At 35.0% G+C, this 15,250-nt stretch overlaps 1 protein-coding gene across 7 annotated transcripts in view; it reads left to right on the top strand.

Moving 5' to 3' along the window:
- Nucleotides 1-15,250, top strand: part of TRIM24 (tripartite motif containing 24) — a 113,003-nt gene that overhangs the window by 57,179 nt on the left and 40,574 nt on the right. For all 7 annotated transcript variants that reach the window (XM_036329020.1, XM_036329022.1, XM_036329019.1 and 4 more), the window contains exons 5-7: nucleotides 1,873-1,989; nucleotides 5,123-5,237; nucleotides 9,000-9,146. In XM_036329020.1, the coding sequence (XP_036184913.1) occupies nucleotides 1,873-1,989; nucleotides 5,123-5,237; nucleotides 9,000-9,146 (379 nt within the window). The remainder of the gene's footprint in view (nucleotides 1-1,872; nucleotides 1,990-5,122; nucleotides 5,238-8,999; nucleotides 9,147-15,250) is intronic.

The raw sequence follows: 15,250 nt of genomic DNA, 5'->3' as shown, positions 1-15,250 counted from the left end.
TAAACCGGCAGTCAGACATCCCCCTAGGGGTCCCGGATTGGAAAGGGTGCAGGCCGGGCTGAGGGACACCCCCCATGCACGAATTTCGTGCACTGGGCCTCTAGTTGAATAACAAAATTCTAAGAGATAAATTGGGAAACCAAATTCAGTAGTAGTATGATTTTTGGATAATGTAATCACAACCAAGTTGGCCTTATTAATAGTACAAAGTTTATTTAACATCTGAAAATCATCATGTAATTCATATGTTTAAAGAATAAGGAAAAATTATATAACCATCTCAGTAGAGGCAGAAGAAACATTAAATTAAAAATATAACCCATGATTGCCCTGGCTGGTGTGGCTAGGTAGAGCATCGTCCTATGCACCAAAAGGTCACCGGTTCAATACCCAGTCATGGCACATGCTCAGGTTGCAGGTTCTGTCCCATCAGGGTGCATACAGAGGCAATCGATAGATGTTTCTCCCTCTAACTTCCTCTTTCTCTAAAATCAATATGAAAACATTTAAACATATATATGTATATGTGTGTGTGTGTATCTTAGCAAACTAGGAATAAAAGGAAATTTCTCAAACCTGCTAAAGATTATGAAAAGAATTAGTAAATATCATAAATAGAATATTCAAAGTTTTTACTTTGAGTTTAGGAAGAAGATAAAGATGACCATTTTGACCATTTCATTCAGCATTACACTGTATTAGGATCCCAAACAGCGTAGTAATGAAAAAAAGTTTAAAATAAAAATCTTGTTACCTAAGAAGGAATTTAAACAGTCATTGTTTACAAATATGATTATGTACAAAGGAAATGGAATGAAATTATCTGTTTTCTTTTTTTCTAACTTTGACCACCCTCTTTATATTTAATTTAATTATACTTTCAAATTACATTACGTAAAGTACTGTATTTATACATTTTATGAAAAACTTCCAATGAAAATCTTCATATGTATCATTTACATCATTGTCTTTCAAGATACTCTTGAGTCATCTTATTTGTCAGAGGCTATCATCTTCATTTCTAAGTTAAATATTTTAAAAGGGCTTATTATTTAAAAATGATCTTCAAAATGTTTATAAGCATCAAACTTTCATAATTATGAAATTGTAAAATAGTTAAATCTGCCTAAATATTTGTTATTACTTTTTGGCCAAGTGAGCTCTGTAATCCTCTAAAACCGTGATAATGCATGTGTGTCTCCCAAATTTTCAAAATAATTTAAAGAGTGTCCTTGAATAATATCTGTAAAGACTCCCCTTTCCTTTTCTTTTTCTTTTTTTTTAAAATCCTCACTCAAGGATATTTTCCATTGATTTTTAGAGAGTGTGGAAGAGAGAGAGGGAAATACAGGGAGAAATATCAATGTGCGAGAAACACATTGATTGGTTGCCTCCTGCATGTGCCCTGACCATGGCCCAGGCCAGGGAGGAGCCTGCAACCTAGGTACGTACCCTGACCTGAATCAAACCTGGGACTCTTCCGTCCACAGGCCAATGCTCTATCCACTGAGCAAAACCAGCCAGGGCTAGACTCCCTCTTTCTTAAGGGATAATTTCCACAAGAGGGAAAATTTGCCTTATAGGGATATATAGAGTGTGCCCCCTCCCCCACAAATGTATACACACTTTAATAGCTGATAGCTCAATTTTGACAATGAAATATATTTTAATTAATACTGCCTTTGTAATTATTCAAAGTGTGTGTATACATTTTTTGGGGGTCACCTATATTTTGTATTTTAACTGATTGTTTATATTCTTTATACTCTTATTATCTTAAATAGTTTTCTATTATTTCTTTGCTTTGGGGCTTTTCCTCATTTTACACAGATTAATTCATGTGATAATTGAATTGTTTATTTATTTCTTCAGATATCAATTTATAGAAGAAGCTTTTCAGAATCAGAAAGTGATTATAGATACACTAATCACCAAATTGATGGAAAAAACAAAGTACATCAAATTCACAGGAAATCAGATCCAGAACAGGTAAATTTTCATTTATGGTATTATAATAAATCATCTTTATATAATGTGTTAAGTATACTCACTTTTAGAACATTTTATTTAACTCATGGTGAAATAGATCTAAGTAAGCTGCCAGATGACTCGAATAACAGAGTTAATAAGACTTCTACAAAATTTTGGATTTCTGGACAGTTTGGGTTTGAAAGCATCTTTTCAGCCATGAAATTTAAAAGTATTTTGATGACACACTGCATTTATAGCAGCTCACTTAAGTTATCGATAATTCATCATTATCAGTGTTTTTTAATTTTAAAGAAATACCAGGATTTTAAAGATAAAATCAACTGTTTTTGCTAGTGTAAAATATTTTAACACTTGATTATATACATAAATGCTATTTTAAGAATTGCTAAACTTTGTGATAACCCCTCTGGGCTGTTATCTTAACTGCAATGAATTGGAGACATTTGGACCAGGAGACAGGGATTGTTACACTGTTTCACACACCTTTTATTCCTTGTCAGGTACAATATTACACAGTTTCTACATATTATCTATTATGTTTTTGTCTTCCATTTGTCCAAGGCTCCTGTCTCACAATTCAGTGATTGGTGGAGGAAACCACTGGCCTCTGTGGGGAAGAGGGAGTTTGTCTTGCTCCCCCTTTTTTTTAATCCCATTTGGGGCACACACTGACATTTTGCAACCTTTACAACCCTATGAAATTCCGTATCCCCTTTCTTTTAACGTGTCTGCCTAAACAGATCAAGAAATGCTTATTAGAAAGAGCTGGATAAGAGAAGCCTTACAGGGGATTTGAGTGCTGTTCTCAGAAAATTTTGTAAGGCTTTTGTGGTTCATCTTCCATAAGAGCAATCATAAACTGTTATTCTTATAATTTTGGAACATGACCAGGGTTGGGCATTTGGGAATTTTTTTCAAGGAATTCCTTGATTTAAAAAAAAAATTCTTCTATATAAGTTAACTTTTTTTGGTGTCCCATTATTAGTAGTATAGCTAGTCATTATATATTGTGGTAGTAACAGTTTTAGTGTGTCAGTTTTTATTATTCTGATCAGCTCTCATTTCATTTTACCTTTCTCTTTCACATAACTGTAGTTAACCAAAAACGATTTCCCTTACCATATTTTAATCACAATACTGTACTTTTCCAAGTAGAATAATTGGTGAATTGGTGGGTTAAAAATATTTTGTAACTGAGTAATTGAAAACTTGTAGTTAATATTTATAGAACTAGAGGCCCGGTGCACAAAATTTGTGTACTGGGGGGTAGGGGTGTCCCTCAGCCCAGCCTGCACCCTCTCCAATCTGAGACCCCTTGGGGGATGTCCGACTGCCCATTTAGGCCCGATCCCATAAGTAAACGGGCAGTCGGACATCCTTCTCAAAATCCAGGACTGCTGGCTCCCAACCACTCACCTGCCTGCCTGCCTGATTGCCCCTTACTGCTTCTGCCTACCAGCCTGATCACCCCTGAACCACTCCCCTGCTAGCCTGATCAATACCTAACTGCTCCCCTGCCAGCCCCGTCACCCCCAACTGCCCTCCCCTGCTGGCCTGGTCGCCCCTAACTCTCCACCCCTGCTGGCCTGATCACCCACAACTGCCAGCCATCTTGTGGCTGTGGGTGCCGCCATCTTTGAGGGTGGGGCAGTCAATTAGCATATTCTCTCCTTATTGGCTGTGGGCGCCACCATCTTTGAGGGCGGGGCAGTCAATTAGCATATTCCCTCATTGGCTGTGGGCGCTATTTTGAGGGCGGGGCAGTCAATTAGCATATTCCCTCTTTATTAGATAGGCTAAGGAGAGATAATGATAGTCATTTCTACAATCTAGTAGCAAATGGTAGCAATTTGTAAGAAAACTAATTTTATGTGAAAGATCCACCCTTGGTGAAGTTCACCATTTTGACTTTTTTCTTATTCTTTCACAATATATAGAGTATTTCCTTTTTTTTTTAAATTGACATATGGATGTCCATTTGCTCCAACTCCCATTTGTTGACAAAACTCTTCTGTTGCTACTGAATTGCCTTGGCACCTTTGTAGAATATCAGTTGACCATGTATGTGTGAAAATTTCTAGACTTAAAATTAGTGTGAATTATCCAAATTTGGTGGGCTTTTATTTTTTTAGTATTTTGGTTTTTGAATTGGAAAAATTAAAGAATCTTTGGATTAGGTGTTAATTGCTTATATCTTTATTTGCCTACCTGATTATAGGAGGATTAAATTTACTAGACTGACTTACTTGACCATTCATTTTCACACATGTGCAAACATGGTACTGGTTGCCCCTTTTTTATCCTGTCCTACAATCACGAGGATTTATATTAGTTTTTTTGATCCTCTAGCCAATATTGATGTTAAATAATTATCTTGAAGATTTTCCAACAGAGAACAAAATCTCTGCCTTTTTAGTCTTGGAAGGTAACTGGGAGAAACAGGAGAAAAGAAGCTTTTTATTTCTCTTATAATATTCAGTGGGTTCCCCATTATTCTTTTCTGCTTCTGTAAGATATTCTGATGTAATGCTATGTATTTTCTTTCTGTTCTTGATCTCTATGAAAACAGCATTTCCATTTTTTCTAATCAAAGGAAAAAACATATTTGGTGGTTGATTAAACATAAAGTAGTTATTTGGCTGCTTATTTAAAGACAAATGTGTTATTAAAAGTAACAAACTACTATTGTCATTTTTATTCTATTCAGGTATAATGGGTACTGTAGTAGTTCACATGACTAAATAAAAGTGACACATTTACCCTTTCCTACTTCTTAGTTGCAGTGAATAAAATAGAACTCTTTTAGATTCATGGTTTTCTTTATCATCTTTTTAGGCTGAGTATTGATTTTCCTGGGTGTCACCATAATCTTTCCAAAACATATTTTCTTAAAATGTTTTTTATGCATTTTGATTTTAAGGTTGAATTAAATGACTATGTCTTTCAGAAGAATAGGATTTCTGCTGTATTGTTTTCAAGAAAGTCAATTTAAACTGAAGCATCCTAGAAATAGCTGAGCTTTTTTAAGTGCTGAAAACATTTTGGTCTAATTTAGACCTTAAAAAATCAATTTTAAACATTGTAAAACAATTTTCCTGCCTTATATTTCCCCTCTTCATTTAATTTTCAGGATAATTGAAGTAAATCAAAATCAAAAGCAAGTGGAACAAGATATTAAAGTTGCTATTTTTACATTGATGGTAGAAATAAATAAAAAAGGAAAAGCTCTACTGCATCAGCTTGAGGTAAGTTACTGTTAATGCAGCATACTAGTATGATTTAATAGAATTTCATATGTATTTGCGAATTTGAAATCAAAGCCTTTTTCTTATAATTGTTTTATGATTCAGTAGTATTTCTTCTCCATTCCCATGTTTTCCTTTGCCAGGCTCTGCATTGTCAAGCTGATAATTTATGGCTTTATAAAACAGTAGGAATGTCTTTTTTTTTTTTTTTAATGTCAATCTTTATAGTACTGTAGCCTGAAAAATTAGAGTGAATCTACATTAAGAAAGTTTAACTGAGGGCAAATATGAATGGGTGTGTTATTTAACAGCATATATGCGGTTGATGCCCATATATGCTATATGGGATTTCCAGAACTTGGCTATTTATAGGAAGGATAGAAAATACATTTATTTTGGTATATCCAGTAATAATTTTTTAAACCAAATTATATCATGATGTTAGTTTTGTTTTTTGTTAATCCTCACCTGAGGATATTTTTCCCATTGATTTTTAGAGAGAATAGAGGGGAGGGAGGGAGAGAGAGGAAGAGAGAAAGAGAGAGAAAGAAACATTGATGTGAGAGAGTCACATTGGTTGGTTGCTTCCTGCACAAGGCCTGACATGGGCAGGGATCGAACCTGCAACCCAGGTACGTGCCCTTGACCAGGACCCTGGTGTGCTGGCCAGTGCTCTAACCACTGCACACACAGGCCAGAGTTATGATTTTTTTATAGATTATAATTCTTTATTATATTTCAGTTGATTTCCAAATAAAATAATTCTGAACAAAAAAATTTAAGCATTTTTGAGCTTTTGACATACCCTATAAGGTAAATGTAGATAACTGAATTATTAGAAACTTTTCGTGTGAAGTATTTTCAAAACTCAATTTGAAGTATTAAAAAAACTCAATTTGAAGATCTAATTGGCTACATTAAACAATTCATGAATCCGCAGCTTCCCACCTAGCAAGTAGGTTGATACTCCCACTAGGAATTTTGTTAATTATTATTATTTACTCCAGAGTGTCTAACATAATGCCTTGCTTGCAGGGGAAACTCTGTAAATATTGAAGAGATGAATCATTTTAGAGATTCATTGAAGTGACAGTTTTGCATCACCAAAGGATTGGAGTGCAATTGAACAAAATTTTGGAAAGATACACTAATTAGCTATGTTTAGTTCTCAACTGTATACATTTAACCTTACGAGATATTAGGTAAAAGGAGGTGCCTCCTGCCCTTAACATTTTATAGTGTTAATTACTAAAGCCAGGGCATTTTGGGTAGTTGTTTCCCACTGAAGATAAGAAAGATATTACTATCTTCATCAGCTGTTTTATGTTCCTGAAGGTCAAGATCCAAATTCACTGCTTGACTTCAAATATATGGAGGTTACAACTTCTATATGGTATATTAACATATTAATTGCATGATAGTTTAGAATTTTTTTAGTATATTGATACAGAAGGAATTCACAGTAAAGAAGCAATTTAGAATGAGAAAAGAGTAAAAGAATTGTCATGTTTGAAGATTAGAAAAAAACTCCTAGAAATAATTTAGTTCAACATGTTTTTGTTGTTGTTAATCCTCACCCAAGGATATTTTTCCATTGCATGTACCCTGATCAGAGCTGGGGGATCAAGCCTGCAACTGAAGTACATGCCCTTGACCCTTCATTCCTCAGGCCGACGCTCTATGCACTGAACCAAACCGGCCAGAGCCAACATCTTTATTTTATAGTTGACAAAACTATAAGGTCTTTGTTAGAAAGTTTTGTCCCCTGCAAAGCAAGGCCACTACCATGGTTTAGCAACCATACTGGAAACAAAGACTAAAATAATACTTTATTCTTTTATAATCAAATACTTATTTAGTGAAGAATTATTCTGTCCAGGAAGAATCAGACCTTATTTACAGTAACTATTTTTTCAAGGTTCTCTGTTTCTGTTTTAATAGCTGCATTTAAACAATTTAAAATGTTTTCAAAGCTCTGCTTAAAATAAAAATCGACTTCAAATTGTTTTCTCAGAGATCAGTAGTGGCTGTGGTTGTTTCCAAACTTCACTGTAAATCAAAATTACTTTCCGGTTAAAAAAAATAAGAATATAGAAACAAAATACGACCAAATTCCCAATCTCTAGGAATAAACTTAGTCATCAGTATTACTTTTAATCAACGTTATTGCCTTACAGTTTTTATAGAACTGTTTAAAAATGTTTTTATTGATCATATATAGAGATTATCTATATCTATATCTATATCTATATCTATATCTATATCTATATCTATATCTATATCTATATATATAGAGAGAGAGAGATAGAGAGAGAGATAAACATCGATTGGCTGCCTCCTGCCCACCCCCTACTAGGGATCGAGCCCACAATCTAGGCATGTGCCCTGACCAGGAATCAAACAAGTGACCTATTGCTTCATGGGTCGATGCTCAACCGCTGAGCCACCCTGGCCAGGCTACCAAATAGTTGTTTCTATGGAATACCAAGAAACTAGACCTTCTGATTCTCAATTTGCAACCTAATTAAAAATAAACAGAATATTCTTTCTAGAATGCCTCCAAAGAAACAGTTTTCACAGAGGTCAGAAATAACCTAATAAGTAAGTTATCTCTGAGCTTTAAATTAGATATGACAAAGCCATTAATAGTCACTGCAGTTTTTCCCTTAATTCAATTTAGCACATGTACATTCTCAACATTTGAAACTGACTGTGGCTGGGATCTAGGTTCTTTTTTTTATTGAGACTATAAGTCTATATTGGAGCATAGCAATTTTACTTTAAACTTTTTTTTTAAGCCAGTAGAAAGCCCTGTTTTCTTCCTCTTTTCTTGCTAGGTAAAGGAGATTTTTGGATAGAAACCTTTAAAATAACCCAAGTTCAGTGCTCTTCACTTTTTATTAACCTGTGTTCTTCCTTGTGTACTTCCTTAGAGAAAGGTAAAACCCTCAGAGAGAAATTCTGTGTACTGCTTTTCTGTAGCTTTTCTGAGAGTGCATTGGCACATTAGTCACCATGTAACACTCACTAGACCAAAAAAAAGTTACAGCTTTTTTACCACATGCGAAGCATACATGTTGTCTACCATATGGTTGCAATGAGGACTAGAATGCCTAAAAGGTGAAATCATGGGATTGAGTAAATTATATGATCTGGTAATTTACTAGATTGCTGGAAAGGTTATATTTATTTTATTTGTGGGTATTGAATTTAATAGGCATTTACTGTATTATAGCTAATCTACAGGTTTTGTTCCTATTGGATATTGGAAGATAACATGAACAGAAACCTAAGTCCCAGATATACACTGAGTGGCCAGATTATTATGACTGCCCCATCAGTACAATGAAGTGAATTAGTTATGCAAATAATAATAATAATAATAATAATAAAACCTTGAGAGTATTTCCTTAGGAAGTTTTCAATATTCAGTATTTTTGGAAGTGTCAATGAAGTACTGATGGGGTAGTCATAATAATCTGGCCGGTCATAATAATCTGGCCATTCAGTGTATAAAACCATACTGAGGGTGGAGGTTAGGGGCCATGGAGGCCGTGGTGGTGGTGGTAGCAGTGGCTATAAGGACCATTTGGAGCACAGTGTTTTGCTGCATTAAGACTGATCCTTTGTACTAAGTGTAAAAGCAACACTAAGAGGATTTTCAGTTTCTTAAAGGTGATGGTTATTCTAATATGGTAATCTGAAAATGACCATTAAGATATGTTACAGACAGAATTAATTTTGAAATTATTTTCTTTTTAGAGCCTGGCGAAGGACCATCGCATAAAACTTATGCAACAACAACAGGAAGTGGCTGGACTTTCTAAACAGTTGGAACATGTCATGCATTTTTCTAAATGGGCAGTTTCCAGTGGCAGCAGTACAGCACTACTTTATAGCAAGCGACTGGTAAGATAGACCAAGTGTGGCATTTAATATTCCATCAGAATATAAAGAGAGCCCTGGCTGGTGTGTCTCGGTTGGTTGGGCATTGTCCTGTGCACCAAAAGGTTGCAGGGTTGATTCCCAGTCAGGGCACATGCCTGGGTTGCAGGCTTGTATTAACCTACTTTTGCCCCCACCCCTGTATACAGCAAACCCTCAATTTAACGGACTTCGGATTTAACAGACAAAACTTGTAGTCCATAAGTTATATGTGAAAATTAACACCCTGTTAATTTTAAAATGCTTTTGAACCAAGACTTGCTTATAATTAAATTAACAGGGTTTTGGGTTTTTTTTTTACTTCACTGTTATTTTTAACAAATTCTACCGAACAGGCCATATGTTGGGAAAAAAACACTGTGTAGTAATTTTGCCGACATAAATATTACATAAAATTATTTACAGCTGTGGTCTACATATTTAAATGAAAAAGTCCACTGCTTGTAAACAGTGTTTGGCGAATGATGAGCATATGATCACACCATATCATGCACATGGTAATTGGTTCTGTTGTTAACGTGGCATGACTTTCTGCAGCAGTTTTAACGTGTGCTAAGCCATGCCCCAGTCCTGTGCATTTGTTTACTCTCGGTGACTGGTGAATGTGTGCATTTACTAGACCTATTCAGTATAAATTTAAAATTACAGTAATACATATAGAAAACTTTTCTGTGAAATTAAACTTTTCATATATGCTTAATTTATATATATATATATATATATATTTTATTGATTTTTTACAGAGAGGAAGGGAGAGAGATAGAGAGTCAGAAACATCGATGAAAGAGAAACATTGATGAGCTGCCTCCTGCACATCTCCTACTGGGGATGTGCCCACAACCCAGGTACATGCCCTTGACCGGAATCGAACCTGGGACCTTTTTGTCCGCTGGCCGACGCTCTATCCACTGAGCCAAACCGGTTTCGGCACATATATGCTTAATTTTAATTACACAAGCGTGTCTACATAAGTAGAAACAGGTAAACTAATTTGTCACTTTTTTAACACATGCATTCAGAAAACCTACTTCATTCTATAATGGACTTTTAGCTTTAATACTAGTAGACATCCCCTTGCCTGAATTAGTCTGTTACAGCGAGGTGTTACTGTATTGGATTTTTTAAAATATTATTTTAGCTGATAGAAAAGCACAAGTCCTTCATGCATTTCTTGATGGGCGTGTGCACTATCATCGTGCTCATGTTCACAGATTAAAAGCTCCAGGTCATCTATTTGGGGTTGGGGTGTGGGTAATGAATGTAAAACCTTCCCTCCTTGCCCCTCCCCCCGCAAGGTTTTGCTTGGTGGAGGAGGGGCACCTCAAGGGCCCTAGTGCGTACAGTGCCAGCCATTGTCTCTCTCCCAAGTGGCTGGACTCAATAAATTCACTCATCTACCACTAGGCTCGGACTATCCAGAAGAAAATCCATCTAGGGAAGATAACGTAATTGTCCCCTTTCCCCATGTTGTTCTCTCTTTCTCTTGTTTCTCTTTGGCCTTGTGGTCATTTTTCCAGCCTTTCCTCCCAGCCTCCATCTCCTATTTAGAGAGTTATTTGTATCCCCAGGTTGATAAATCTTTTGATTGCGAGGGTAGGTAGGTGGGTAGGTAGGTAGGTAGGTAGATAAAATTGATTTGTAAAACTACCATGTCACTCCTATATTGTTCTTTTCTAAGTTTTCTCTGTCTTAGTAGCAAATGAACTTAATAATAATAAACATTTTCTAATTATCTATCGTGTGCCAGGGACTAATTTCAAAGCATTTTCCATGTAATATTTCCTTAAACTTTTTATGTTACTTTTATGAGATAGGTATACCTTTCCATCCTCATTGTGTGAGTGATGAAACCTAGGTACAGAGCTAAGTTTAACCTGCCTGAGGTCACACATCAGCCAGGCTGTGTTCCTCTTCTACATTGTTTATTCTGTCAGCCGTATATGGTGCTGAATATTTCAACCCATTTACTAGAGAAAAGTGGCTTTATTATTTGACCAACTATTTGGACAGTAGTCTTGAATCTTGGTACTGAAAATATGATGATTGCATAGTAACCACCTAAAGATTCTGGTTCAGTGGATTTGGAGTGGAGACAGGTTTTGTATTTTTAACAAGCTCCCATGTGATGCAGATACTGTTTTCTTTGGACCAGGACTTTAGTATTAAGGATGTAGGACACCTTTAGTCATTGGAGGTAAAACCGTATAAATGTTCTTAAAAATTCCTGTTCCTTTTCATTTTATTAAAGATTCCACATAAATGTATACTTTGTAATCAGATTATGATATTCAAATCAGTTTTCTGTTCAGCTGTTCCATTTTTTGGAATCTAGTGGCAGAAATTTCTAATGACCATTTTGAAATAATGAAATGCACTTCTGGATCAGCTTTTATAAACTAAATCCAAATGCTGAGTGATTTATTAGAAAATTGATTTGCAACTATTTCTAATCATGAATTGTATTAAACTCTTATGATTTTTTCCTTTCATAATAATCAATGATGTAGTCTTAATCTTTAGGTCATTTTTGTAAAACTGCTTCATTGGTCTAATGAAAAAAACTTCTATGTAGTACAGACCTTCTCTGTTACTGATGTTATTTGTATGTGTAATAAAGCATATTATTCATACATAATAATCAGATACTTAGTCTTATTAGTATAAAATTTTGTTTCTCTAGTTTTATTATATAATTTGTTGGTAATTATAATAGGAGAAAACAGTAAAAATAGAAGATGGACCCTGGCCTGGTTGCTCAGTTGGTTGGAGCATTGTCCTGAGGGTTCGATTCTAAGTCAGGACACATACGTTGTGGGTTTGATCTTAAATCAGGCATGTACAGTAGGCAACTGATCGCTGTTTCTCCCTCACATCAGTGTTTGTTTCTCTCCCTCTCTCCTTCCCATTCTCCCTCACTCCCTCTCTCTGCCTCGCTCCCTCCCTACTCTCCTTTCTCTCCAAAAACACACACAATACAAACCAATGAATATATCCTCCGGTGAAGATCTTAATAGAAAAGAAATAGAAGATGGGATTACTTAATCTGCTCGATGATCTTTTGAAATAGGAGAGAGGATGATTGTCCTCTCTGTTACTTATAGGAGAAAATAGGCACAGAGAACCATAAAGAACTAAAATTACCAGATTTCCTGATCATGTTTTTTTTCTCTAATTTTTAAAAGCCTACGTAATTCGAGTTGGCCTTAGTGCCTATTTAGAAAAGGATGTAATTAATAAAATGCATTGCCTGGAATGCATGCAGAGTTAAAGCTTATGATTATTTTTAAACATTTTAAGTATTTCAAACGTGTGTTTCAGTCTCAGAAAACTAGAAAATCACCATATTATGCCAACTGTATTTTTTTGAGCTCTTATACTTTATAAATATAATACTTTATAAATATGATATGTTTACCCAGGTTATTCTTTAAATATTTTTTACATATTTAGAAGGATTTTCAGTCTCAAAAATTTGAAAGTTGCTATCTTATACAACCTGTTTTTAAGAGTTCTTATGCTTTGTAAACATAGCCATGTCTACTCAGGTTATTCTTTGAATGATGGCTTTTACATACATAAAAATACAAAAAATGTCTTGCTGGTGTGAAATTTCAATCTTGGATTGCAATTCTTAGTTCATCTTTTTGCTATAGGAATTTTAGTCAATAAAAGACCAGACCTATTGGAATAGCAGAATCCTTTCAGAAGTCGAGTTTTAAATATATTTTAAAACATTTTCACATTATTTCCTTAGGATTCTTCTGTTATCCTTACATTTATTTAGAAGGAAGGTAAGAAATATTGACAGAAGAATGAAACACAGGCATTCTTTTTACTAATAGTAGATATTTCTATAATACTAAAGATAGATTAGGAAACGGTTGAGGGTATAAGTAGTAAAAAGGAATTCTACAATCCTATTCCATTTCCCTCACGCTCCCATCTAATTGATCTTCAAAGATCTTTTTTATGTTTCCTGAATGTCTCATTGCCAATTCCTTATTTCTGATCCTCAGAGCATACCATGTGCTCTCTTACCTGGGTTCTGGTACCCTTTCTGAAAATGCCTATTCTTTCTCTTAAATAACTAATGTTCATCTTTTTAGAGACTACAATGTTCATTTTAGGTTCATCTTTCTTTCCTCTTCACAGCCTCCAGTGACCAAAACTGGGTTAGAATCCCCTTCTGTTTACAAAGCTCTTATGCATATGTCCATCATCCTATTATTTACTTTCATCTATTATTACAGTTGTGTATTTGTCTATGAATTTCATTAGATCATACTTCTAAAAGTAGGAACTTAAGGAACTCAATGAAAAATTGATAGTGAAAAATAATGATAATAAATAAGGTACCAGATAGCATCTCCTGTCAGAAGCTGTAGGTATAAATGAAACTTTGTTAATTTTTTATAGTGTTGGGAACTTAGAAACAACGAAATTTTTTTAATGAATATTTTTTAAGTCTATTTAACTTCAATAGAAGACAGTTATAGTACTGCTATCTCAAAAGCTATTTGGACATCCTTCATATTTAAAAATTTTTTTTTTGCTTTTTGAACAACACTAAGTTTTCAGTGTGAAACCTGAGTTCATTTAAGTGTAGATATGCCTGAAGAGATGAATGAGTATGTTTAATGACCATTGTTTATCGTCTACATTAGTTAGGCTTTATGATTTCTCAGCATTATCTAAAATCTGCATTTGATGGAAGGAGACTTGACTTGGGATGGTGAACACATAATACAGTCTACAGAATGTGTTGTGGAATTATGTAGCTGAAGCCTATATAATTTTTAAAAAATATATATTTTTATTGATTTCAGAGAGGAAGGAAGAGGGAGAGAGAGCTAGAATCATTCATCTGCTGCCTCTTGCACACCCCTTACTGGAAGTCGAGCCCGCAATCTGGGCATGTGCCCTGCCTGGAAATCGAACCATGACCTGCTGGTTCATAAGTCAATGCTCAACCACTGAGCCACGCCAGCCAGGCCTATATTATGTTAATCAATGTCAGCCCAACACATTCGACAAAAATAATTTGACAAGAGAGTTCTCATTTTTACATTGAATGGCAGTAAAATACAACAGAAAAAATGTTGCTTAAGATAAGGAGCAGAGTTTGGCCAACTTTGACATTACTTTTAGACCTTGCCACACTAAATTGACAAATAGATACTAGCTATCTGAATTATAAGTAAATTCTGTGTCTTGTAGCTTTTCATCAGCAAAAGAAGAAGTTTACAACTTAGTACCTCAAGGGGAAAAAAGTATCGATGTCCTAGTAATTTACCTCAAAGTTTCCTTTAATTAAAGCTGATTTCCTCTTAAGGAAGTACTCACATTTCTGATTTAATTGTTGTTGTGTTGTTGTTGTTTTGTGGGGTGGGAGGCAGGTAAAAGAGCTTATACTGCTCAATTTCCACACTAAAAATTATATGATACTCAAAATGCTAAGTCAGTATATTTGCCTAAAGACAGAAAAAAAATGTTTTTAAAGAAAAATGATCATCTTTCCTTCTTGTCATGGACTCATCAGCATGGTGACTGAGGACTCAGGGTAGTGAAGGTGGTTGGGGGATCACACTGCATGAGGCTAGCAGCCAGAGATAAGTGATGAGTGGGGAACACAGTGAGCAGAAATCTTTCAAATTTTGGTTATATTAAGCAAATAAGTGAGTGGATTAAGGTAATAAGTAAATATATTGAGGGTAATGGCAGCTAATATTTTTGCTAAAGATAGAGTCCTAAGGTGCAATAGATTGGAATTAAGAATATAAGTATGAACTCAAGACTTATACACATATACACAGAGATCTGGAAATAGTTATAGATGTTTATACACACACACACACACACACACAATATGTAAATGAGTGTGTGTGTGTTTGTGTGTTACACCACAAAAGCAGTAAGCCCAATGTTATTCCAGATCTTGGTTTCTAAATTCCAAGCAAAGTGAAGAAAAGTACAAATTGTACTCAGAACATCTTTTGCCAGAGACATGCTGAGGACATGTCAAAAGGACTGGGATCCAGCTTAAAAGGGCTCTCTCTGGGCAAATCAAC

The sequence above is a fragment of the Myotis myotis genome, unplaced genomic scaffold (assembly GCF_014108235.1).
Source record: "Myotis myotis isolate mMyoMyo1 unplaced genomic scaffold, mMyoMyo1.p scaffold_m19_p_11, whole genome shotgun sequence".
Classification (NCBI taxonomy): Eukaryota; Metazoa; Chordata; class Mammalia; order Chiroptera; family Vespertilionidae; genus Myotis; species Myotis myotis.
The sequence above is the reverse complement of the archived record's forward strand: the minus strand, read 5'-3'. Positions and strand labels throughout refer to the sequence as shown.